This window comes from Biomphalaria glabrata, chromosome 8 (genome assembly GCF_947242115.1).
Source record: "Biomphalaria glabrata chromosome 8, xgBioGlab47.1, whole genome shotgun sequence".
In the NCBI taxonomy this organism is placed as follows: Eukaryota; Metazoa; Mollusca; class Gastropoda; family Planorbidae; genus Biomphalaria; species Biomphalaria glabrata.
Window position 1 is genome coordinate 15,004,602 of NC_074718.1, and position 24,830 is coordinate 15,029,431.

Sequence of the window (24,830 nt, forward strand, 5' to 3'; positions counted from 1 at the left end):
TGTACTTTACAGTGGATCACTTAATCAGTGAAGGACTTGAGCATAATGAAGTCAATGGAAAAGATTTGTTCAGACAACACAAAGTGATATTCCTTTAATTTACTATAAGACATTGAATGGACTATTTACAATGCTAGAAATGGCATTTTGATTCCTCTTACAATAATGAACAACTTTTGGCAGCACTTGGTTTCCAAAAGTCTAGAATGCTATAATTAAGTATAAGTTTTTTTTTTATTATGTTCTTTCTATTATACATCTGTGTCTGAATATGTATTTAACAAAACACTTCTCTGTGTAAATAGTTTAAGCATTGCACTCACTCCCTTTGCCATAATATCAGTATATACAGGTTAACTCACAACCAGGCAAAACGTAAAAACAAAATCATGTAAAAATTTTCTTTAGTTTCAATAATGAAACAGAAATAAATATTGAGTGTCTTACAAATATATAGAGAAAGGGGTGGAGGCAAGGAGTTTCAACTATTCTTATTGTAAATAATAAATTACTTTTTTAAGTAACAAAATAAAGTTTTATTTAGAATTCCAGTTATTTAAAGTTTGAAAAAGCTCAATTTATCGACAAGCTTTTCTAAAAAAATGTTAATAGCCTTACTTTTGATCCTATAAAAATCTCACTAAATTAATTTCTGATGTTACTCTTTGTTTTTTTTTAAAAGTCAACAAAAAAATCTTTGACTAAAACTACAATATAAAATTGAGTTAAAAATATCTTACAATGTGATTCTTTTAAGTTGCAAGTATGTAGATCTAACCAACCATTTCCATAAGGTGTGCAACTACAAAATATAACTATAAACATAGTAAATCTGGCATTAATAACTTGACAATTATATCTGGGACATTAGAATGTATAAACAGAATCAACAATATGATGTTTGGCACTTTATAATATCAACAAATAAGTACACACAATCATTTCACAATTTTTTTTTCACATTATAAATAATGTTCTTTATGTATTGTATTGTAAATAAAATTGCTTAAAATAAAACATTTCTACATATTTCTATCACTAGTATAAACAACAAAAAATCATGCTGAACATTAAAAAAAATGTCAATTCAAATCACACACAAAAAAAATATTCAACAGATCACAGCATTAATTGTATATATGAAACTAAAGTTTAAATATCTGGAGTATGGAAACATTAAGATAGTTTTGTTATAGATAGTAACAGAAACACAATCAGTTATATACATGTGACTGCACAAAATAACATCAAAATAACACAACCCAAGTTTATGGTACAGATCATATACATACACAGTAGAGGTATACAACCAAGGACCCCCCCCCCCCCCACCCCACATAATAAAACCATGCCATACAACCTAACCATGGATCCTCACACAATTCATATAAAGACTTCATCCATCATGGTTTGATGATGACCACTTTTGTCATCCAGGGGGCTGAGGGCTTAGCACTAGAGTTTTGTGTCTCATCATTTGTCTGGTGAGACCTAAGTATTTTTTCTTGCCATTTAACATTCAGTATTTTCCTGAGACAGATCATTTCGAAGTGGTTCAGTATTTTTTGGGCATGTTTTCTATATACTGTCCATGTTTCTGGGGCATAGAGCAATGTAGGGAGGATGACAGCTTGACAGCCCCCTAGCTTGTGGTGATACCTCGTCTATTCAAAAATTTTTTAAGACAGGCTGCCATAGGATGCACTGGCTTTGGCAATACACGAGTCGAAATCATTATCGATCTTTCCGTTTCTGGAGAGTGTGCTGCCAAGGTAGATGATTCTGTCCACTGCATTTATTTCCTGTCCGTTTATCTTAATGCTTGGGTCCGAGTAGGCTTTACCTGGAACAGGCAAATACAAGACTTCGATCTTTTTTGTGTTTATGTGTGTCTGAACATGCTCTTGAAAAGTCACTGATGATGCTCTGCAGACCATTTTCAGAGAAGGCATTAAGGACACAGTTGTCAGCAAATAGCAAGTCCTTGATTACAGCTGATTTTGATTTTCTTTGAGCCGCCTTGGGTTGAACAGACTACCATCAAAGCATACATTATATTTATTCCATTATTCTCTTTATTTGTAAATGCATCTGTCAGCAGTGTGGGTGCTAGGACACAACCTTGTTTTATCCCCTTTGATACTTTAAAGGGCTCTGATGGTTCTCTACTCTCCTAAACACTAGCCTTCATGCCATCATGAAATAAGTCTCACCATAGTTATGAATTTTTGTAGACATCCGTACTTGACATAATATATACAAGTCCTTCTCTGCCACCCATGGATGCTCACACAATACAACCCAGCCATGGATTTTCTCACAATAAAACCCAGCCATGGATCTTCTCACAATACAACCCAGCCATGGATCTTCTCACAATAAAACCCAGCCATGGATCTTCTCACAATACAACCCGGCCATGGATCTTCACACAATAAAATACATGAATCTTCTCACAATACAACCTAGCCATTGATCTTTATACAATACAAGTTAACCATGAATCCTGACCCAATATAATGTAGCCCACACTAAACAGCATACTCTATCACCATAAACATGCTGTACATTTTTCCTAACACTTTCTTATTACAGAGATTGGCACATTGAAATCAGCACAAAACATGAGGAGAAAGAAGAGAAGGCAATGAACATGCAAATTTGGCACCAAATTTGATCAATGTGAACAATTTCATTTTTTTTTGTATAAAGGAATGACTTGTACGTTTGTTTGAAATTAATCTGAATAGCGCTTCCAATTAGAATTTGGATATAGTAATTATTTTACCCACTATGCATCAAACATTAAGAAATTATTTAACCCTCTATGCTTCAAACATGAAGAAATTATTTAACCCACTATGCTTCAAACATTTAGAAATTATTTAACCCACATGCTTCAAACATTTAGAAATTATTTAACCTACTATGCTTCAAGCATTAAAAAATTATTTAACCCACTATGCATCAAACATGAAGAAATTATTTAACCAACTATGGTTCAAACATTTAGAAATTATTTAACCCACTATGCTTCAAACATTTAGAAATTATATAACCCACTATGCTTCAAACATTTAGAAATTATTTAACCAATATGCTTCAAACATTTAGAAATTATTTAACCCACTATGCTTCAAACATTTAGAAATTCGTTCTGCATTAGAAAAAAAAAAAAAAAAAAGAATAAAATGTTGAACAATAAATAATAAAACATCTAGTAAAAGGAAATTTAAATGTTGGAATTGGAATAAGGAACATGGTGCCACAGTGTGACAGACCACTAAGTTGAGCAGATTGAACTTCCATCTGGGTAACTTCAAGAAATTTAAATATTTCCAAGCCCAATCATGCTGATATAATAGGTATGTGAAATAAATTAAGGAATGTTCGGCAAGTCAGCCAAAGTGTTATAGAATAATGACTTGCAAAATAAAGGTTTCTCAGTCATCAGTAAAGACTGAACAGAACATGCATGTTACACTGTTAAGCCTAATATAAAAAGACATAAGTTTGGGAGAAATTAAACCAGTTGTGTGTAATATTTCTTCTTTGTACAATGGAATGAAAAAAGAATAAAATAACTTGCTCTTTTCAAAAATACATTAGAATTCTCTAAATCTCAGTCCTCACTATACAAACTTATCTCCCTTTTGTAAATGATGCAATAACAAGCTTTGTGTGTAAAATTGAATTAAGAGTAAAAGAAAAAAAAAAAAGATTTTCTGACCATTTGTCACGGATGAATGTCTGTATGTGTGTATAATCTATTTTTTTTACAAATATATGTCAGTTGGAACCTATGAGCAAATGATCGAAAGTGTGCTAGTTTGTAGACAAGGAGAAATCAGTGTGTGATATGTGCCATGAAGTATAATAAAGTTTCTGTGTTTTAATCGAGTTGTTTGATGTAATTACAGTTGAACCCAGGGACACCCAGACTTGGAGAGAAACTCTGGTAGTTTCTAGACAGCTATTGAAATATAGATATAGTAGAAAGCTGTAACATATATTTGGAGGCCCATTCTTTTAATTAGTTGACTTAGTTTTGGAAGGCATTGGGCAAAACTGCGGATCGCCATTGTGAAAAGGTCAAGGACCAAGAAGGCCTTGAAGTCGTAAATAGTGTGTGCTCAGTGGCACGGTGGGAAAAAAACTAAGTCAATCAGCCAAGACTATACTAGTTCAAACACAGTAATAAAGCAATTTGTATTGTTTATATTGGATGCTAGACATATAAACAAGAATGGCAGAGATAGATTATCATAGATAATAGCCGCTGGAAAAGAGATGGGATTGACTGGAACCGCTTTACAAGAATGGGTGAAAGAAAGAGAAGAAAGAGATCAAGATGAAAGAGCTAAAGAAAGAGACCCTGAAGAAAGACTTAGAGAGGCTAAAGAGAGAATTAAAAAGGCTGAAATTGAAATACAGAAATTGAAAGTAACAGAATGGGAACTAGAGAGGAGAAATAGAAGAACAAATGAAACCTGGATGGAAGCCAGAGCTGCCACCTTTCAACGAGAATGTCGACCAGATGGATGCATATTCAGTTAGCAATACTAACAGTGATGATGAAGTAGTTCATGCTAGTTGTGCAATAGTGAATGAACCAGAGAAGGATGAAATCAATTAACTGGTCCATTACTACCGTATTGACATTGAGTCAAACAGGAACCTGGAGAGATTGGAAAATTGCAGAATTACTATCCATAGAGCAAGATAGAAATAAGTGAAGGAAGTACCATCTAGATATGACGACATTAACGGATGTGCCAGGGAGAACTACAGCGATTAAACACGATATTATTCTCAAAGACTCTGAACCTGTGAAACAGAAACCTTTTCCAGTACCTATAGGGCAAATGAAGGAAGTGGAAGAAGAGATACAATTATATCACCAACAGAGTCACCACTATGGTGGTTTTAGAAAAAAATCAGGCGCAGTAAGAATGTGTTGACTATAGGAAACTTAACAAAGTTACTGTACTTGATTCTGAACCATTACCTAATCCTGAAGACTTGTTACCTCAAATGGCAGAGGCAACATTTTTCACTAAGTTAGACCTGACCCTGTGGGTATTGGCAGATACCTTTGGTGGATAAAGCTAAACCACTTACAGCGTCTTCAACTTAGATCATGTCTTTAAATAAGACTGTGTCTTCAACTAAGACTGTGTGTCTTAAAGATAGACTGTGTGTCTTTTACTTAGAATGACTACATCGAAGTCTGTGTGGCTACATAAATGCCTGTGTGGCATACCACGAGCCTTTGTGGCCTATCGAATTAACATTTTTGTGGTATTGTGTTGTTTTATAATTGTGTTATTTAGTAAACTTTGTAAAAGTTGATTATAATTTTAGAATGGGGCGAAATGTCACGAATGAATGTCTGTATGTGTGTATAATCTATTTTTTACACAGATACATGTCAGTTGGAATAAGTGCAAGAATAACCTGACTGGAAGTGTACTAGTTTGTAGACAAGGAGAGACCATATATGTGATATGCGCCATGAAGTATAATAAAGTTTCTGTGTTTTGATCGAGTTGTTGTTTGATGTAATTACAGCTGAACCCAGGGACACCTAGACTTAATAGAGAAACTCAGGTAGTTTCTAGAGAGCTATTGAAATATAGACATAGTAGAAAGCTGTTACACCATTATTTTCTTTTCATTAAATCATAATTAACTAAGACAAATTTATTACTTACCAATTAATATGTCTTGCTAGTCAAACAAACATCAAAAAAAAAGGTTAATAATTATATACCTATACACCAATAGTACTGTGGCAATTAGTACAAAAGCACACAACCACAAGACAGTAGGATTTATATTTTTTAACTTGACCTAGCTTGAAATGATCACATAGAAATCCTTGAGACTTCCCATCAAATATGTAACTAATTTATTAGCACAGAAAATGGCTATGCATAGCAAAACCTATACTTGAATTGGGACAAATAAGTTTTTTAATGGGACTATTTTTTGGTCACCACTATGACAGTTCTTACTACTAGCACTTGAAGCAGATAAAATGTAGATCTTTCTCTTTTTCAATACAATTGAAGAATCACATCTTTCAAAAAGTTCCTGAGCAGTGGAGAAGCATTCTATATATGCTCTACAAAATTATAATTTCAGATCACTGTAGCTGTTTAGCATGGTCAGTCAGACAAGTCCATCGTGTTAGATGTAGGGTCAGATGAACTACAAGTGACTCCAAGAAAATGTAGTGTCTGCTGTTGTTGCTGCTGTTGCTGTTGGGACTGGCCGGTCAACATGTCCATGTTGATGGGCGAGAGAAAAATCTGATTAGGATTCGAGCTCATCATAGTCAACTGTGGGCTGGAGCTGATTGGAGAAAGTAGCATGGAATGGCTACTCAAACCTGAAACAAAGCAACAAAACTACTTAATAAATAATAGAAGTAAGAACACACAAAATGTAATTCAATATTTCTTTGTGTCAAGTTGATTCTAAATCTAGGGCTTAAATTTTCATCATGTATTTATTGTTAGAGCTTTTCAAAAGTATTCTTATGTCCAAAGAGCAGTAACAGTACAGTAATGTAAAGCTTATCTCCAAACAGCAGTAACAGTACTGTAGTGTAAAGTTTTGTATCTATGCTGTCCTCCAATTAGATGTACTAGTTGAGTTATTAGAGAAAACAAAAAGCTGTAAGGATTAAACAATGTTCTTCCATATTCACTTGTTCTAGATGCTTATAAAAATGTACCACTTCTTAAACCAGATTCTTTAATTTGCATACACATAAATAATTTTAATACATTGTAATGAATCATTATCATTATCCAATTCTGTTTGAGTGCTGGCTTGAGTAGCTCAAATATTTGTTTTTAAAAATAAAGTACCCTTTCAGAACTTGCAATCTATAGGGCAGATGATGTAAAGGCCCAACATAACAACCTCAGAGATGTCCTAAAAATCCTGAAGTTCAAAATCCATACCTTCTCCAAGATTCAAACCCAAGCAAGACCCACTCAAACATCTTTGTTATTATAAGCCCTAGACTAAAATCCTAAGGTTGCACATAATGTTTGAAACTAATGGATACTTTAAAACTTGAGTAGGTGTTTTATTAATTAGAGCTCTCCAGCTTAGCACTCATGACAAAAAGTTGTGACTAAAAATACTCAGCAATTTGTAGAAGTTTATGACCCCAACCTGAATCATGCTGCAAGACAAGCTGCTGCTGCTGTTGCAGAAACTGTCGCTGTGGCTGCTGTTGCTGCTGTTGTTGAGACTGCAAGTCAATGCCAACACTTCTAACAGGTGAGAGGAAGATGTGATTAGGGCTAGAGCTCATCATGGCTAGTTGGCTACTGTTGTTAGCTTGAGTCAACAACATAGACTGACCAGGGAGGGCTAGATTACCTTAACAAATAACAAACACACCTTTAATACAATTTTGTGTCAACATTTCTACACTCTCAAAGCTAGCAATGTCACAAAACAATTTGCAGAGTCAAAAACTATTTTATTTATGTGGAGTCTTTTTTACTGTGCAGAACTTTGTATTCAGTAAAAGAAATTATTGCTCTCATGTATACAATAAAATAGTTATGCAAGAAATTAAGTTTTCACATGATGGATGGAAGTGTTCAGAAAAGATAGATTGAGTTATGGCTAAGAATATTTTAAGTTACTGGCTAATGATATTTTATAATATAAATTATCATAGAAGGAAAGGGTTGGCTGCCTGGTTGTGTAGTGTGTGCTTTAAACTGCCATCTATCTCTATGGTCCCGTGTTCTTCACCTGCCCTCTGCCCCCCCCCTTCCCCACAAGCAATAACCTTTCATTCTGAAGGAACATCCAAACCATGTAAAACAAAACAAAGTTTTTCCAATTGAACCTACCCAACTGTTGCTGTAGAACATACTGGTGTTGTTGCTGCTGTTGCAAGTGTGATGGCTGGTGCAATTGTCTTTGCTGCTGGTTTACAATCTGGCTGCTACCATGAGTGAAAGCCAGCTGCTCTTTGATCATTCGGAGCTCCTCCTGTTGCCTCTGAATGGCATTCTGTAGTAGTTCAGACTTGTGCACCAGTTGCTCATGGAGTAACTGCTGAGCTGGAGTCAGTATCAGACTTGTCTGGTACTGAAGAATGGAGAAAATTACTACAAATGAGAAAGTAGAGAATATTGACAAGAATAGACAAGCATTTTACAACAACTGTTTTATCTTCCTGTTTTTTCTAGGCTTGATAGAATATTTTACGCATTTCACAAATCAATTTTGTCTCTTCTGATTTTATTTCATCCCAACAGCTTATTCTCTACTAATTGGAAAGTAGAGTTCCCTTTTCAGACCTTGTGATCTATGGCACAGATGATGTAAAGGGCAGAGGATGTAAAGATCATCTGATTTAAGGGTGTCATGTGGCCAACACAACGACAAACCACCTTTACTTTTTCCCATTACAGTTGGGTGGACGGAGCCCTAAAGATCCTGAAAGAATAAATCCATCTTTACCAGGATTTGAACCCAGGACCTCCAGTTTGGAATCCTAGCACTTAACCCCTCAGCCACTGCGCCTCTCTACTAACAAGTAATTAGAATTGATGAGCATCAGCTGATCTGAACATTTCATTGGATAATTCTTTCAGGATACTGACTACATTTTTTTCTTTCAGAATACTGACTACATTTTATTCCTTCAGAATACTGATAACATTTTTGGACTTACGTTAGGCCTCTGGTCAGCACAGACTATGGGAGATGATAATGGCGATGAGACAATCACAGAATCTTGGCAAGCAAGAGTTGATGACACTGAGCTCAAGAGCTGAGGATTATGATATTAATAATAATAATAAAAAAAATTAATAATACTAAAGGGACAATGATACAAAGGGATATCTCACATTTTATTTTATGTAATGAAGAATGGGTTAATGTTTATTTGTTTGCTTACTCTATGTCCTGACCCCATAGTGACCAAATTATTGGACATGGCAGCCATGATAGGGACAAGACTGGCAGCACTTCTGGCCTGGCTATTAGAGACTTGATGGTTGGAAGTAGACAGAACAGAAGGGACACTGTTGGTCAACTGAGAACAACAAAACAAATATACGGTTTAGTTTAATTAATTAGTACAGGGACAACAAACAAAAATGAGGTACAAAGACAATAAAAGAATAACAGATGCAACTGAGAATGATTGGTACTGTTATGATATATATTTATAGTATTTTTGAGTATTAATCTTGAAACCAAAAGAGTAGATAGAATTAGACAGGAAATACAACATGTTTAGAGGCACTAGAAGGAAGGACAACAGAGATGCTTAGAGAGAAGACTCGATGACCATTTTTCCTCTGTAAATAAACGCTTTAATGGTTCGCTCAGGTTTGCTATTCAGTTATTTGAAGAGCGTCTGAAAAGCCTAGCAGCTGTATAAACTAGCATGAAATGGAATAATTTTGATTGGAGCATAACAGTACCTACCTGACCAGAAGACTTGGTCTCTGACATGCTATGGACCAAAGACGAGGAGGAGGCAACACACTTGGTAGTGGACATAGCTGTCGTTGTCAGGCCTGCCTGCATGGCATTGGATGCAGCCAGTGACCTCTGCAGGTGAAGCTGGAGCAAGGACTGCAGCTGACTGCTGACGTGCTTCTTGGTGCTGCTCTCCTGCTTGGTGGAATGGGGTTGCTGGGGACAGTCGTTGTCTGAGTGCTGGGCTGGGAGAAGAAAATGATAGAAGATGGTTATACATCTCAAACATACTGCTAATTTTTCTAATCTATTTTTCACCACTGAAAACTATTGTATGTATATACTTAATAAAACATGTTTCCAACTTACTGGATGCTACGTCTGGTGACTGGACCATTTTACCAATGTTTTCAGACTGGCTGAAGGAAGTCACATGACCCTCCTGCTGTGGCTGGCTGTCCTGATTAACACCAGGGTTACTGCCGCAATTACTATTGCTGTTGGAAGAAACAGTGGCTACATTGCCAGCATCTGCCTCCACATAGCCCAGATCTTTCCTTAGTTGTTTTCTGACATCACTAAAACTATTAGACCAATAAAGTTTGCATTCAATTAGTCAAAGGATAAGACCAACGAAGTTTATGTTCATTAGTCAAAGGATAAGACCAATGAAGTTTGTATTCAATTAGTCAACGGATAAGACCAATGTAGAAATGAATAATTGCAAACCTATACTATGTAGAATAAACCTGTTTTTGTTTATTAGAAGAAAGAAACTCAATAATATATTTGTTCTAAAATATCTCAGCAAATGAACCTTGTTTCCATCTTTTTAGTTTGGGGTGAGGGAGGTTACAGCATTTAAATAGTTCATGTAAAAATCATCTTCAACACACTGCAACATCAAGAATTGATCAAGGTATTATTCTGTATCAGACTAGACATCCTAGTGATGCTGGCCACTGTTTTCTAAACCTTAATCATAGTTCTATAAGAGTTCTATAAGAATTTAATGTGTAAAAGTCTCTAAAGCCAAGGATTGTTTGTTCACAGTTAATGACCTATAGGTACTAAACAGACCACCACTCAGCTATTAGAAGGTTTAAAAAAAAAAAGAGACAGTAACACCCAGTCACTATAGAAACAAAGATGATGTGAGTGTGTTGAAAGGGAAGAATAGACAATTTTTGTTTAGTTACTAAAATAGCATGAATGTCAAACTATTTCATCTTAAAAATAATACCTACAAATATTTTTTTTTTTTTACAAAAGCACAAAGTCAAGGGACATAAATAACTATAACTAACAGTAATGTAGTAGTATTCCAGCCTATGGTCTTACCCCACTACTGTGTTAGTACAGACTATGAACTCAGGCTTAGAATTCCACTGATGGTAGGTGATAAAATACTGTGTCTGAAGCCAGATCCACTGCTGTCCCTTGGTCAAGAAGCGATAAAACTTTGATGTTCCTTTCCCTAACAACATCACTGTAATAGAGAAACATTGGCACGAGGAAGAACAAATGAATAAAAACATCAATGTAATAGAGAAACATTGGCATGAGGCAGAACAAATGAATAACAACATCACTGTAATAGAGAAACATTGGCACGAGGAAGAACAAATGAATAAAAACATCAATGTAATAGAGAAACATTGGCATGAGGCAGAACAAATGAATAAAAACATCAATGTAATAGAGAAACATTGGTATGAGGCAGAACAAATGAATAAAAACATCACTATAATAGAGAAACATTGTTATGTGGCAAAAGAAATTAAAACATTGAAATAAATGAGAATATTTCTTTTGTGACACAATTATTTAAATGCCATAGCATTATAATTAAAATTGGACCACATTCGTACAATAGTTGTGTCTGTGTTGGATATGGCAAAATGAGCAAGTCGCAGCTGGGACTGCATAGCCATGTGAAATACTGCACTACTCATTAATCTTCTGACTTATTAATATTATTATTATACTATATCCTATTACAAAATTTTAAAAAAATACTTTAAAAAAAAACAAAAAACAAAGCATATGTTAAGTGTATCAATTAGTTTGGATTAGTCATGTAATTAAATTTATAATAGATCTAGACTAACAATAATAAATATGAGTGTTTACAATTTTTTTTACCAATTGTTTATGTTTAGCACAATTTCATGCTTTTAGCTTTCTCAATACGCTAAGATCCTATCACTTGTCTGGGCCAGTTAGAAAGGTGGTGGGGGAAATAACGGGGTATCTGGACGATCCCTTAAAACGGGAACAACCTAAATTTGAACTTGTGGGCTAAAGCCTTCTCAAGCCAATGCAGTAACCACTCTACCAGCTAAGAGACTATGAACAAGGAAGATTACTGTTTCTATTTCGTGTTTGTTGTGTTCACTTAGCCTCAGCAGCAAACAAACTATACTAAGGTATATACTTCATGATAAGGCAATATATACTTCATTGCTTTGCATTTACTGAATTATTTTCTTTTATATGAAAATGTTTTATAAATGGTCTTAATATTTTTTAATCCATTTTTTTAATTGGATCAAATAATTGAAACCGGTGACCTATTTCTGTTTATGGGTTAGGATAAATAAAAGTATATTCAATTACACTAACAACCAAGACAAACTCACATTGCTCATGACATTTTGAAACTACCTCAAGGTCATCAGGATGGTAGTAATCATATCCAGATGTGCCAAGTACTTCAAAGGGAAGATAGCCAATAATAGGTGGAGCTCTAAAAAAAAAAAATTTCAAAAAGATTTGTGCATAGATTTTTTAAAAAGTGCAATTTTATGTAGATGTCTATATACACTCATTTAATTACATTTTTAGTTTTACAAAGTTTAATGTGTTATTCCTATTTGAAACATCAACATAAATAACATAAATTTGAGAATAAACTATTTTAAAACTGAAAATGTTATTGTTATAATTTAAAAAAAAAAATTTTTTTCTATGAAGTCAAAATATTTTATTGAAAAAAAATATTTTAACATTTAATGTACATGAAGTCTTGTTTATTTTCATATTTTTTTCTGAAATGTTCAGTAAGTTAAACTCAAGATTTTCTCCTTATGGTATTCCAATAGCTACTATTATTCAAATGCACACTTTTAAGTAAATGATGAAATAACAATATTAAATAAAAGTCTTTGAAATTTCTAGAAATGTTGAACCAAGCAAAAACCCATAGCCCAGTTTACTAAAAACCAACAAGTAAGTTTACAAACTCACCTATGATCTAAAAAGAGAAACTTGAGCTCCAAAGAATGCCGAGATGTAAACTCGCAGGTCATATCATCTACCACAGACATTTCCCTGATGATGTGTGACATCTGGAGACGCACAGTGCAACAATAGCACAGGGTGGGTTCCGGAAAGTCTAGCCCAATAAAATCACCATTGTTACTGATCAAACTGTCATCTAAGGATAACAACCATTGCTATTGTCAGCTTCTAAATACTGTTATGTATTGTTACCCACAATAACAAGGCATAGCACTAATGCTGGATATTCTGTGTTTCTTGCTTCTAGTCTACATTTTAAAATAATCCATATTGCTAACCATGTAGATCTATTTAAGGATATGACAATGAGTATTTCACTTCTTATTAAATTAGAATAGCTGAGTGATTCTCTACATCCTGCCAACTAGAAAGTGCTAAAAGTGACAGAGATTTGATTTAATTTCAATTATCTCCACCATTTTACTTCAATGTTTAAAATGTGGGCTCTCCTATTAAGGCAATCTTATTCTCCTTTACTGCTAAATGGAAACTGTTCAAAGACAAGAAATGTTAATCTGATGACATTAAATGAAAGCTAAGTGACAAAAACTGCTTTTTTTCTATACACATTCTGTTTTTCAAACATGCTGCTAGCTACTTAAACAAAAGTTATTTTAAAATTGATTAGAAAAACAAGATGACATTGAATGGGAGATATGAAGATAAAACATTTCAAAAGCATACAGGTTACAAATGATTTAAAAGCATATTGTGCTATGTAAGCTATGAGGAAAAAATGTTTTCCATTTCTATAAAAAAAAAAGGTTAATCTTACATAACTATATCAATGCTTAAGAACAAACATGAACACTGACACTATATCTGCCTCATGTTTGGAGACTCACCTTCCACTTCATTCAGCAACTGTGTGGTACCACAGACTCTGACATACTCATAGGTGGCTGGTTCCATTGGGTCAATGGTACCCCTCCTCAAGTGGCAAGTGAAGGAAATACTATTATCATCTGAAACAAAAACAGTTGAACCTCAGCTCACTAGGACTAAGACAATGTTCATTGTTCAGAGAGAGAAACAATGACTTCACATTCATTAAAATGGAAGACCACATTAAGGAATAGATGGGCACTTTCTATGTAAGACTTAAGGATGCGGAGGGAAAAAATACACTAGAATACATAATCAACAGTCTACATAATCAATGGTCCAAAATGATGATGAGGATGAAGTACAAAAGCTTTGTTTTTAACAGGTATAAAATAATACACTTAGAGTAGTGATCAAGAACTAGTATTAACTTACTATGCTGCACCTACCTGATGTTTGTTGTTTGGAAAGTAAATTAAAAAACTTGAGCCTGTCATCTTCATGCATGAGATCATATAAGGAATGGTTGATGAGATCACTCTGAGGAGGCCAAGGCAACAACGTGTGACACATAGAACTAAGATCAAACAGCTAGAACATAACTTTTCACAATTGTAATGAATGTGATTTATTGTATCAGTTGCCCCTCTTCTTTATGTATGTATTTGTAACTCGTCATTACTATACAGACATGGTTTTCAACTCAAGTGTCAAGAGTTAAAAGTAAAAAAAAAAAAAATCCCTTTTATCAAAGTGCTGTGCAGCTAGAACTATTTTTTTTTCCTGCTTTTAACTGGTAATTAGATAAAATTTAATTTCACATATCTCAAGGTCTAGAAAGTTTGTAGCACTTAAAAATTGCAAAATCTGAAGATTAAGAAGAACTTGTATGTGTATTTCCACATGAAATAATCAAAATTATCTATGCATTTTTTTCTTTCTAACCTGTCAGGACATGCATAATAACTCTTCTTTTATCAATCATTTAAACAGAGCAGTTTAAGTCCAATATATTAAAATTAAATTACTTCAACAGTTCCTTATTTTACATTGAGATTAAAAAAAAATATACAAAAACTAATCAAGAGGTTTTTTTTTAATTAAAACAAATGTAAAATGATACACCACATTGTATCACAAAAACTTACTGGTAAATGCCCCAGAAGAGATGTAACACTATCTGATGTAAACAAAACTTTACCCTGCTGTGTAAACACAACCAAGAAACTGTCAACAGCCTAGAGATTCAATGCATCAAACGTTTATGTTTAACAGAATTAAAAATGGTGAGGGTTTGTAAAAAGAAAAAGGAACAAAAATTGTACAATTAATTAATAAATATTAAGTGACCTGCATTTCACTGCTATCACAAAATTGTATATCAAAGCATTAAGGTTCATATGGCTTCTTTGCAAATTTAGGTGGATAGGAAAAAATGAAACTACTATATCGAGAATAAATTCATTAAATGAATTTGTAAAAAGGCTCTTATTTTGAGAATTCCCTCAAGGTTTGGGCCAAGTGAAATACAGTAGACTTATCATTCACATAAATATGCGTGACCAATGTAGCTTCTTTCAACTGACCTCTAGCATAAGCTGAGCAAACTCTTCATTGCACAAAAATGTTGGCTTCCAATTTTCTTTAATTTCATTGGCTGCAGACTGGACAGAAAATTCTGGAAATAAATAAATTATAATGTTAACATATAAAACAATTTCAAATTTAAAAGTCTTTCCAGCCAAGAAAAAAAATGATTTCAGTACTAGTTAAGTAGACTAAAATCAAAGGTTCTAAAAAGAACTTTTAACGGATCAAACTAATAATAATATAAATACCTTGGTGATTTTTGAGGAACTGTATTGCAGATTTGAGAACAGACGACTTGTCCAGTTTTTTAGTGTTTGATGCTACCATGGAACAAAGTTCATTGATGAGGATATTGAATTGATCACGTCTCTTTTTCTCACTAAGGTTTCTAGTTTTACTGCAACAAAACAAAATATAAAGAATTGTATTCCATTTCTATAAATTGAAGTGATTTCTGTGTATTATAAAGACAGCTGTGCAGTTAATGGAAGCATATGAAATACTAACCGCTTGACATTGTCTTTTTCATCATCTTCAAGATCATCAAAGCTAAGAACACTTTCACTAAGAAATAGAAAAATACATAATCTCAAATAATCAAAATAAATGTCATATGTGCACGAAAAAGTAAATATTTCTGCTTGAGATATTAAAGATGTGCCCATAGTAATTTATTGATATGGGAATAGAATGGTAATTGCTTTTTAAAATAACAAAAATAAGTAGTATAATATATTCATAAAAGTACATTTTTAATTATTTTAACTAATTTCTACAGTGTAAAATCAATACATGTCTATGTGCTCTTTAAAAAAAAACAACTTTTTTGCAAATATTTCCTAAAAATAACAATTTATAAAAAAGCAAGATGTAATGAATCAAGCAGGAAAAATTGTTCTTTGTCCTTTCTGGTAACTTAAGGAGGCTATCACTGTGGACAGTAAACAATAATAGGAAGTGTGTTGTTGGTGCTGTATAGCTGGAGTGCCAGAAAAGTGAATAGGAAGAAAGAGCTGTACCCATAAAACAAAAATTGTGTTTTAAGTGTGTGAGTTTATAACTTTTATAAAGCCTTAATATAGTGACTATATATATCATTTCTATTTTTCAGAGTCTTGGTTATCATGGGTGTCATTGGAACTTATGAGGTAAAGGGATCACTGTAGATGGCCTAAAAAATATATATATAAGGTGGATCTTTAAAATATGGTGGCAAGATAAGATAACCAATGAGGAAGTGCTACGAAGAGCAGGGCGCCAGAACATCTGCTCTGTTATCAGCAGCAGACGCCTTGGCTGGCTTGGTCACGTTCGTATAATGCCTGTAGGTTGACTTCCACAAGAAATTCTGAATGGCCATCTAATAGATGGCAGGAGAGCCGCTGGTCGCCCACTTTTACGGTATACGGTTGTATGCAAACGCGACATGAAGCTCTTCAAAATTGACACTAGCAGCTGGGAAAAAGTAGCACTGGTTAGATCCACATGGAGAGAGAGCATTAAGGAAGGGTCTCGGATTGCAGATGTCATACACAACAGAAGCAGAAAGAGGGTGAAAATGCAATGGCGCCTGGCAATTACATATGCCCAACCAGCGACCGCAGCTGTGTATCAAGGATTGGCATCTTTAGTCAAACAACAAGTTGCAAAGGGAAAAGATCATCTCTTGAGACGTAAAATGCCACAAAATGCCACATATATATATAACACAATGGATCAATCTAGATCTAGACACACTGATTCAGTATAATCTCATAATTCTTACCTCTCAATACTGCGACTTGAAGGTCGATGTGGGAATAATACACTTTTTTTGCCGTAATTCATGGTATAGTGTTGTTTGTTGAAGTGAACCAAGTCATCCAAATGGTGTTCTTGACGTTGATGTAAGCATTGTTTTCAATTAGTCTAGTTAGAAAAAAAAAGTCAAGAAAGAGTTTATGTTAAGACATAGTCTAGATCTATAATTAGTATTTTTCGTATAGGATCTAGATCTTCTATTTGATCTAGAATAGATTGTTGTTATAGATGTATTCTAGATATATATCTAATATATCACTTCTAGATCTAGTAAAATCTAGTTAGCAGATAGTATTGATAGATACTTGGCTAGACTAGATCTACATCTATATTTATAATACAATACAGATTCTATCCATCCATCCCAGTGGCACTACAGCCCATGGAGGGCTCTGGCCTGCTTTAATACATCCTTCCATTCAGATCTCTCCTGGGCCTTTCGTCTCCATGCCCTAACCCCAAGCTGCTTCAGATCTGCTTCCACGTCATCAATCCATCGCATTCGGGGTCTGCCTTTGGGTCGCCTGCCTTTTGGTTTTTGCCTGTATACGATTTTCGCCCCTCTGTAGTCTGTTCTTTTTTATTTCGTTCACTATTGGTGGGTCTTCATATAATTGATATAACTCATGGTTAGTGCGTGTCCTCCACCCTGTTTCATCCTGTATGGCACCATAGATTTTCCTAAGAATTTTTCTTTCCCAAGTGTTAAGTAAATTTTCAGATGTCTTTGTCAGTGTCCAGGTCTCACTTCCATACATTGCTGCTGGTCTTATTATAGTTTTGTATATTATTTTCTTGGTTTTCCTTGAAATCGTTTTGCTCTTAAGTAAATGGTGGGTGCTATAAAATGCCCTGTTGCCTGCTGCTATTCTTTCCTTTATTTCTGTTAGTAGGTCATTTTTTAAATTAATAGTACTTCCTAGATATTTGAAAGTTTGGACGTTTTCAAATTCGTGGTCTTTGATTTTGATATTTTGTCCCTCTGTTTGATTGTCTCTTGTCATTGTGATGTACTTGGTTTTACTGTCATTGACCTCAAGTCCTGCTGGTCGAGATGCTTCTTCTAGTTGTATGAAGGCTCTAGCGATGTCAGAGGTTTCTTTACCCAATAAGGCAATGTCATCGGCATAAGCAAGGTATTGTAGAGGTTGGCTGTATATCGTCCCTGTTGGTTGTGGACCCATGTTTTCTCTCCTGAAGTAGTTAGTAATCGTTCCCCTTGTGTTTATGTGTATATTTCTTATAACTCTCTCCAGTGTTAAATTGAAAAGCATGCAGGAAAGTGCGTCTCCTTGTCTTAATCCTCGTTTAATCCTAAATTCCCGTGAGTGTTCTCCTTGTATTATGACTTTGCTTTTTGAGTTGTTTAATGTCATATGTATAAGTCTTGTCAGCTTGTTGGGTATTCCAAAATCCTGTAGAGTGTCATATAGGTATTTCCTTCTGATACTGTCATAAGCCATTTTATAGTCTATAAAGAGTTGGTGGACTGGTATGTTGTATTCATGGCATTTTTCTAGTATACATCTTAGTGTGAAGATGTGGTCGGTTGTGGATTTGTTGGGTCTGAAATCACATTGGTAGTCACCTAAGATTTCTTCTCAATATTTTCCAAGTCTCTTAGTTATAAGCCTAGACAGTATCTTATAAGTCACATTTAGTAGAGAGATTCCTCTGTAATTACAGCAATTTAACTTGGATCCTTTTTTGTGTATTGGGGTTATAAGAGCCGTTTCCCATTCTGTTGGTATTACTTCTTCTTCCCAAATTCTTGATATTAGTCTGTGTATTTGGGAATGTAAGTCTTTCCCTCCATATTTAATTAGTTCTGCTGTGATTTGGTCCTCTCCTGGTGCTTTGTGATTCTTCATGGTCCTAATTATTTCTGATGTTTCAATAAGTGTTGGAGGGTTCACTAAGGGATCTGGTCCCCCATGTGGCAGTTCATATTCTTCATTGTCTCCATCTTCAGTGGTATTTAGGATCTCCTCAAAGTATTCAGCCCATCTCTCAATGACCCTGCTGTTTTCTGTAATAAGCTGACCATCTTTGTTCTCACACATGTGTGATCTAGCTTGAAATCCGTTCTTTTCATCTTTAATTTTTATATACATTCCTCTCATGTCTCCCTCCTTTGCTAGTTCCTCAATTTGAGTAATCTTGGACTTTTCCCATTCCCGTTTTTTCTTTCTTACAACTTTTGTGGCCCTTCTTCTTGCTTCATTGTATTGCTGTCTAGTGTTCCTGGTTTTTCTCTGTAGCATTATCATTCGGGCATTGTTCTTCTCTTCTATAGTTTGTCTGCATTCATCATTATACCACCCTATTTTCTCGTTCTTTTGTTTAAGTCCAACTGTTCTGCTGTTCTTTTGATAGCATGCTTTATTATTTCCCAATGCTCATTTATGTTATTTTCGCAGTCCTTTTCTAATGTTGTCAGTTGCGTTTGGAGTGCCATTCTATAAGTTTCTGCAACAAGTGGATCCTTTGTGAGTTTTTGACTATCATATTGCTGTGCTCTCTTTCTTTGGTAATTGTGTATGGTACTTATTCCTTGTCTAAGTTTAGCTTTTACTAGTAGGTGGTCTGAGTCAGCATTAGCTCCTCTGAAACTTCTTACATCTAGTATGTCTGATCCATGTCTCTTATCTATGAGTATATGATCTATTTGATTCTGGGTGTTGCCATCAGGTGAGATCCAGGTTACCTTGTGAATATTCTTATGTTGGAACTTTGTGCTGCTGATAGACATTCCTTTTCCTGATGCAAAATCCACTAATCTTATGCCATTATTGTTGGTCTCTTCATGTAAGCTTTCTTTGCCAATTATTGGTCTGAATGCTGGTTCCTTTCCAATTTTTGCATTGAAATCTCCTAGGACTATTTTGATGTCATGCTTTGGTGCTTCATCATAAATTCTTTCCAGTCCATCATAGAAGGCTTCTTTTGTGTTATCATCTGCATCTTCAGTAGGGGCATGAGCATTGATAAATGATATGTTGAAGAATTTTCCTTTCAGACGTAGTGAGCAGAGTCTATCACTTACAGGTTTAAATCCAATGACATTACCTACCATTTCCTTTTTAACAGCAAAACCTGTACCTAAGTTGTTAGTGCTTCCACCACTATAAAATATAGTATACTCCTTGGTTCTGAGAATGTCCGAGTCTTTCCACCTGATTTCCTGTAGGGCTACAAGGGGTATCCTATATTTCTTTAACACTTCAGTAAGTTGGGCTAGCGCACCTGCTCTATAAAGGCTTAGCATGTTCCATGTCGCAAAACAAAAATCAAGTCCTTTTCCAGGCCTAGGTCGTTTTCCGTTGAGATCTGTCCGGGTTTTCTTGTGTGTATTAGCTTTCGTAACAGTATTTTTTATATGACAGAGTTGTTAGCCCTGTGCATAACCATCTGAGGGGCTGCCCCTTTCAGCTCTCTGGATAGCTGCCTTTATTTTCGGGTAAGGTGCCCTAGCCTTTGTGGATCCCTCCACTTCCTGCAAGGCAGCAGGTTTGATTTTGGTCCACCCCGGGTATTTTATTTCCCCGGTACCCACCATATCTGGAGGGCATTCCCCTATCCACCACCTGGGGAGGCGCTCGATGGGAGATCAAAAACTCCACACGAGACAATACAGATTCTAGTACATAATATACTCTTGAACTTGATCTGGATCTCTAAGAGTCTAGACTAGTGACTGACTAGTCACTAGATTTAGTACATTTAAAGGGAAACTCTGATGGTTTTGACAATTTTTGATATGTGTTTTGATTAACAAACATAATGAATATATTATTGGTTTTTTTTTATTTGCAATAATAACTTAGTAATTGATGTTTTTCTGACGTAATTTTCCTGCGCATCCAAAACTCAGACTTTCACAGGGTTTCTATGTGACGTCACACAAACCTATTAATTTAAAATTTTAAACTACTGACTCATAAAAGAATTATATATATCTTCGTCTATGTAGTTAGATCTAGATTTTGTCCACTAGTTAGAGGTCAAGGGTTGTTGTTTTTTTTTACGCTCCAGCATATTGTTTCTTTGCTTGCTAGATCTAACTGCGGTGCTATTATTCAATTTATTTTATGCGATTTTAAAATTTACTGTAAGGTTTTCCGTTATTTATTAAGTCAAAAGAATTAAACAATGAAATTAGCTTTCTTTCTTAAGATTTTAATACAAGGCAAAAAAATACACACACGCAAACATGCACATCTTTGTTTTATTTTATTGTGCAAAGAACGTACGTAAGAAATATTAAATGCAAAGAACGTATGTTAGAAACATCTTCCTTAATTATTACTTATTAATTATTTTATTCGTGGTTTCAGTAACTGTTACAAAACGGAACGATAATAAGCCTATGGATGTCAGGTGTGTAAAAGTCGTCCTAGCCTGATACACAGTGGCTAAGTACGCATCTTAAGTAAACAAAAATAGTAATAACAAGGAGTTAATTGACTGTCACAAATTATTAAGAATATTGTTATCAAATCAAGACACTTAACTGCAGGAGTAATATTAAAGTTAACACGTTAGAAAAATTATTTAACCATGATATTTATTGACAGTGTAATATCCTTTGTTAGCAAGTTGTGTTTTTTTTCATTCTGGCTTAAAAATGGTCAATGTCTATCAATAAATTGGGTGTCAAGGACCAAAAAAAATAAAATAAAGAGTATGGGGTGTTTAGCTCTCTATTTAAAGATAGCCCTGGTCGTGTCTTCTACAAAATAATTAGTTACTGGCTTACTGGGCTATATAATCTCGCGGTTTGTGTTCTGTGTAGCTAAAGGTCACTCGTTTAGGTGCATGTGATCTTTAGTCCAGCTTACTAATTGAGATTTATGTTCAAGTAACTCGGCACACTTGAAAAGGTGTGGCCTCTAGCCCAACCACGTGATTAAGATCTTTCTCCAAATAAGCAAACTCTTTGTCCGGATACCCGTGTAGATGTTTGGCTTGAAGTCCAGTCCCCCCCCCCAAATTAATATAAACTACTAAGTAAACAAACATAGTTCCCTCGAGTGACCTCTAGAGAGTGCTTACGTCCATCGTATCTGACTTGTGGTCACCTGTCAATCAATGAACTTAATGTGATGGACTAAACAAATAAAAGGGGGAGGGAGTTGTTCATCTGGAAATATACCTTGTTACCTTAGAGGTGTGGCTATGGTAGTCCAGCCCCCGTAATAAAGATTAACTACTAAATAAACAAACTCAGTTCCCTCGAAAGGTGTGACCTCTAGAGAGTGTCAATATGCTGACATTAAACCTACGTCCATCGTATTTAACTTGTGGTCACCTGCCTATAAAAAAAACTCAATGTGATGGACTAAACAAATAAAAGGGGTGGGAGTTGTTCATCTCTACCTCTGGAGATATACCCGCACAGCTAGACAGACGTCTGGTCAGCATGATGTAGTCAAGGAATGTAGCATTTTAACATGTTAACTAACCTACTCAAAGGTCAAGACAAATTGAAAAAAGTGTCAGCCATTGCTGCTCTGTATGTAAAGCGCATTTATGATGTAAAGTTTCATTTCTATTTATATTAAGTTATTAACACGCCTTGTCTTTATAATAAACGATGTTTGGTGCATATTTATAATGGCTGTATTTTTAAGCACATTATTTTGTTTTAATATAAACATTAATACATTCTACAACAGACATTAATGGAACGAGGTCCATTTATGCATATTAAATAGGTGTATTTTTTACTATCCGGTTTACTATCCGGTAGTATCTGACCGGAGCCGAATAGCACCGGATAGTAAAAAATGCCGGATATTCTGCAGAAGCCGGAGCGACTATCCGGTGCACCCCTAATAAATATATAACTGTATCATAGATCTGGACTAGGCTGTCACTAAGCCTAACAGCTACTGTAATTGGTTAAATGTAGTTTCTCTTTCAGTATTGTTGAGGGAAGTGACGTTTGAAATAGCTTAAAACAAAATCTCAAAGAATCCCGTTTTTTTTTAGATATGTCAAGAATTTACTGACTAATTTATTAAATATAAATGTTTCTAATTATAAGCATTTAAATACAAAATGGTAAAATGTTTACTATAACAACTTTTCATGTAGAATTTAAATATGTCAATACCTAAAACTCAAATTTGAAAAACCTTCGGAGTTTCCCTTTAGTTTAATGACCTGAAATCTGTCAAGTCACTAGCTCAGATCAGGCAACCCATTCCTGGTTTCCATGTTCTATAATTTAAAGTATAATTAATAGCTAATAGCACTATGACTAGGGCCTAGGGAAGAAGGAGCATATGACTGATTTGTACAGGTCTATTCTAGATCTAGAAATAATTTAGATATTCAGTATAATTCATTATTGTGATAATTGTCATTATTAATAAATAGATCTAGATCTAGTCAATCAAGTCAATCTAGATCTAGATCAAAATCATTATTTTTTTTTTTTATTGATCATGATTCATTATTTTCAAAAGTCCAAAAGAGACAAAGAAAGCAGAAAGAAAATAGTATGATAAGTAAGGATTAGATCTAGATATGTAGACTATCTAATTAGAACAGCGTTTAGCTTTACGCTTTAGCACACACATAAAATACTTCAACTTAAAAGAACATTAGACAGAGACTAGATCTATCTGTTATAGTTCTGTAAGCCACCATATTGTTCCCGTATTCTGGATAATTTCCTCCTTTGCAATAAGTCAACCAATAAAATGTTTCATTTCTTACAATTAATCAAAGGCCATGTACTCTAAAAATATTTCATACATTTGTGATGGGTAGTAGTCCCCACTTACGTATGTATACACCTGAGCCCGTCAAGGGTCAAAGTTGACTTCAGGCCAGGTATAAAACGGTGAAACCCTATGGCTATGGGCTCTGGCCACGGATTTCTCCAAGTGGTCAGAGTTGAATATGAGACTATTCGATAATTCGCCCCAGTTTCTATCTTTTTCGGTGGTCTGTGCCATTCTGAATTTGGGTAACAGTAACACCATTGTGGCGGTTTCCTCCCAGGGGAATTCCTATGTATTCCTAAATATATTTGTACAATTTTTACAGGGGCGTAGCTAGGGATTTGGGGGCTCGGGGAGGGTATTGACCTCTTTGGGGGCCCCTTGCATTTGACATCATGACATGAGATAATGTACTTAATAAATACATAAGCCTACATTCAAATTGATACAGTATAGCAGTAAAATTAATAAGAAATAATCATTAAGAATCTTTTAATTTAAAAAATACCGATGTTTATTGCCGAAATAATGCACAAGGGACAAAATCTCAATTCATATCGCTTCACGTCGTGCTTTCTGTGCAGCTAAGGCATCAATAACATCATCTACGTCAGTGATTCCCAAAGTTGTCTATGTAGACCCCCATATGATGTGTACCTTAGTTAATCCTTTAAATTTTTATCTTGCTATTCAAACGAAAAATTGTTGTATTTATTTTCAATACTTATTTAAATAACTTAATTTGTCTACATGTAAGTAATGTATAGCAAAAAGAAATGTAAACTGTGTAGCGTTGATTATTTAAAATTGTTCACTCCTTCCCTATCAAACATGCCAATGGCCTTTTTTATGCCGATATGAAACTAATTACGCTGAGACAATGTCACCATGATAAAAAGATTTGAGAAACTTTCAAACATCCAAAGATAAAAGTTCAGAATAGACCCACAAAATATGCCTTCGACATCATATAATAGAGAAGATGATAGTTTGTGGGCGTCTTACAATATCTGTTTACTAAGGCCTATAGCAAAATAGGGTGGTAGTGGTTAAGCGTTTGGCTTCTGAACCTGGGGTCCTGGGTTCGAATCTCGGTAAATTTTG

The 24,830-nt window shown here is 34.7% G+C and overlaps 1 protein-coding gene across 5 annotated transcripts; it reads right to left on the reverse strand.

Moving 5' to 3' along the window:
• Positions 1 to 609: 609 nt before the first annotated feature.
• LOC106065223 (circadian locomoter output cycles protein kaput-like) lies at positions 610 to 23,695 on the reverse strand. 5 transcript variants are annotated; one of them, XM_056037355.1, is made up of 19 exons: positions 23,578 to 23,668; positions 23,111 to 23,217; positions 16,958 to 17,100; positions 15,700 to 15,756; positions 15,441 to 15,589; positions 15,189 to 15,280; positions 14,751 to 14,840; positions 14,052 to 14,142; positions 13,623 to 13,742; positions 12,724 to 12,871; positions 12,117 to 12,223; positions 10,816 to 10,963; positions 9,844 to 10,058; positions 9,481 to 9,719; positions 8,945 to 9,082; positions 8,717 to 8,815; positions 7,887 to 8,127; positions 7,192 to 7,401; positions 610 to 6,394 (listed from the first exon to the last, which is right to left on the reverse strand). In XM_056037355.1, exons 3-19 carry the CDS (start codon positions 17,017 to 17,019, stop codon positions 6,171 to 6,173), a joined length of 2,430 nt encoding a protein of 809 aa, XP_055893330.1. In that variant the 5' UTR covers positions 17,020 to 17,100; positions 23,111 to 23,217; positions 23,578 to 23,668; the 3' UTR covers positions 610 to 6,170. The 5 variants fall into 5 exon arrangements, with proteins under 5 accessions (XP_055893330.1, XP_055893326.1, XP_055893327.1 ...); XM_056037351.1 differs by having other exon boundaries at positions 12,724 to 12,913; XM_056037352.1 differs by lacking the exon at positions 23,111 to 23,217 and having other exon boundaries at positions 12,724 to 12,913; positions 23,578 to 23,695.
• Positions 23,696 to 24,830: the final 1,135 nt, after the last annotated feature.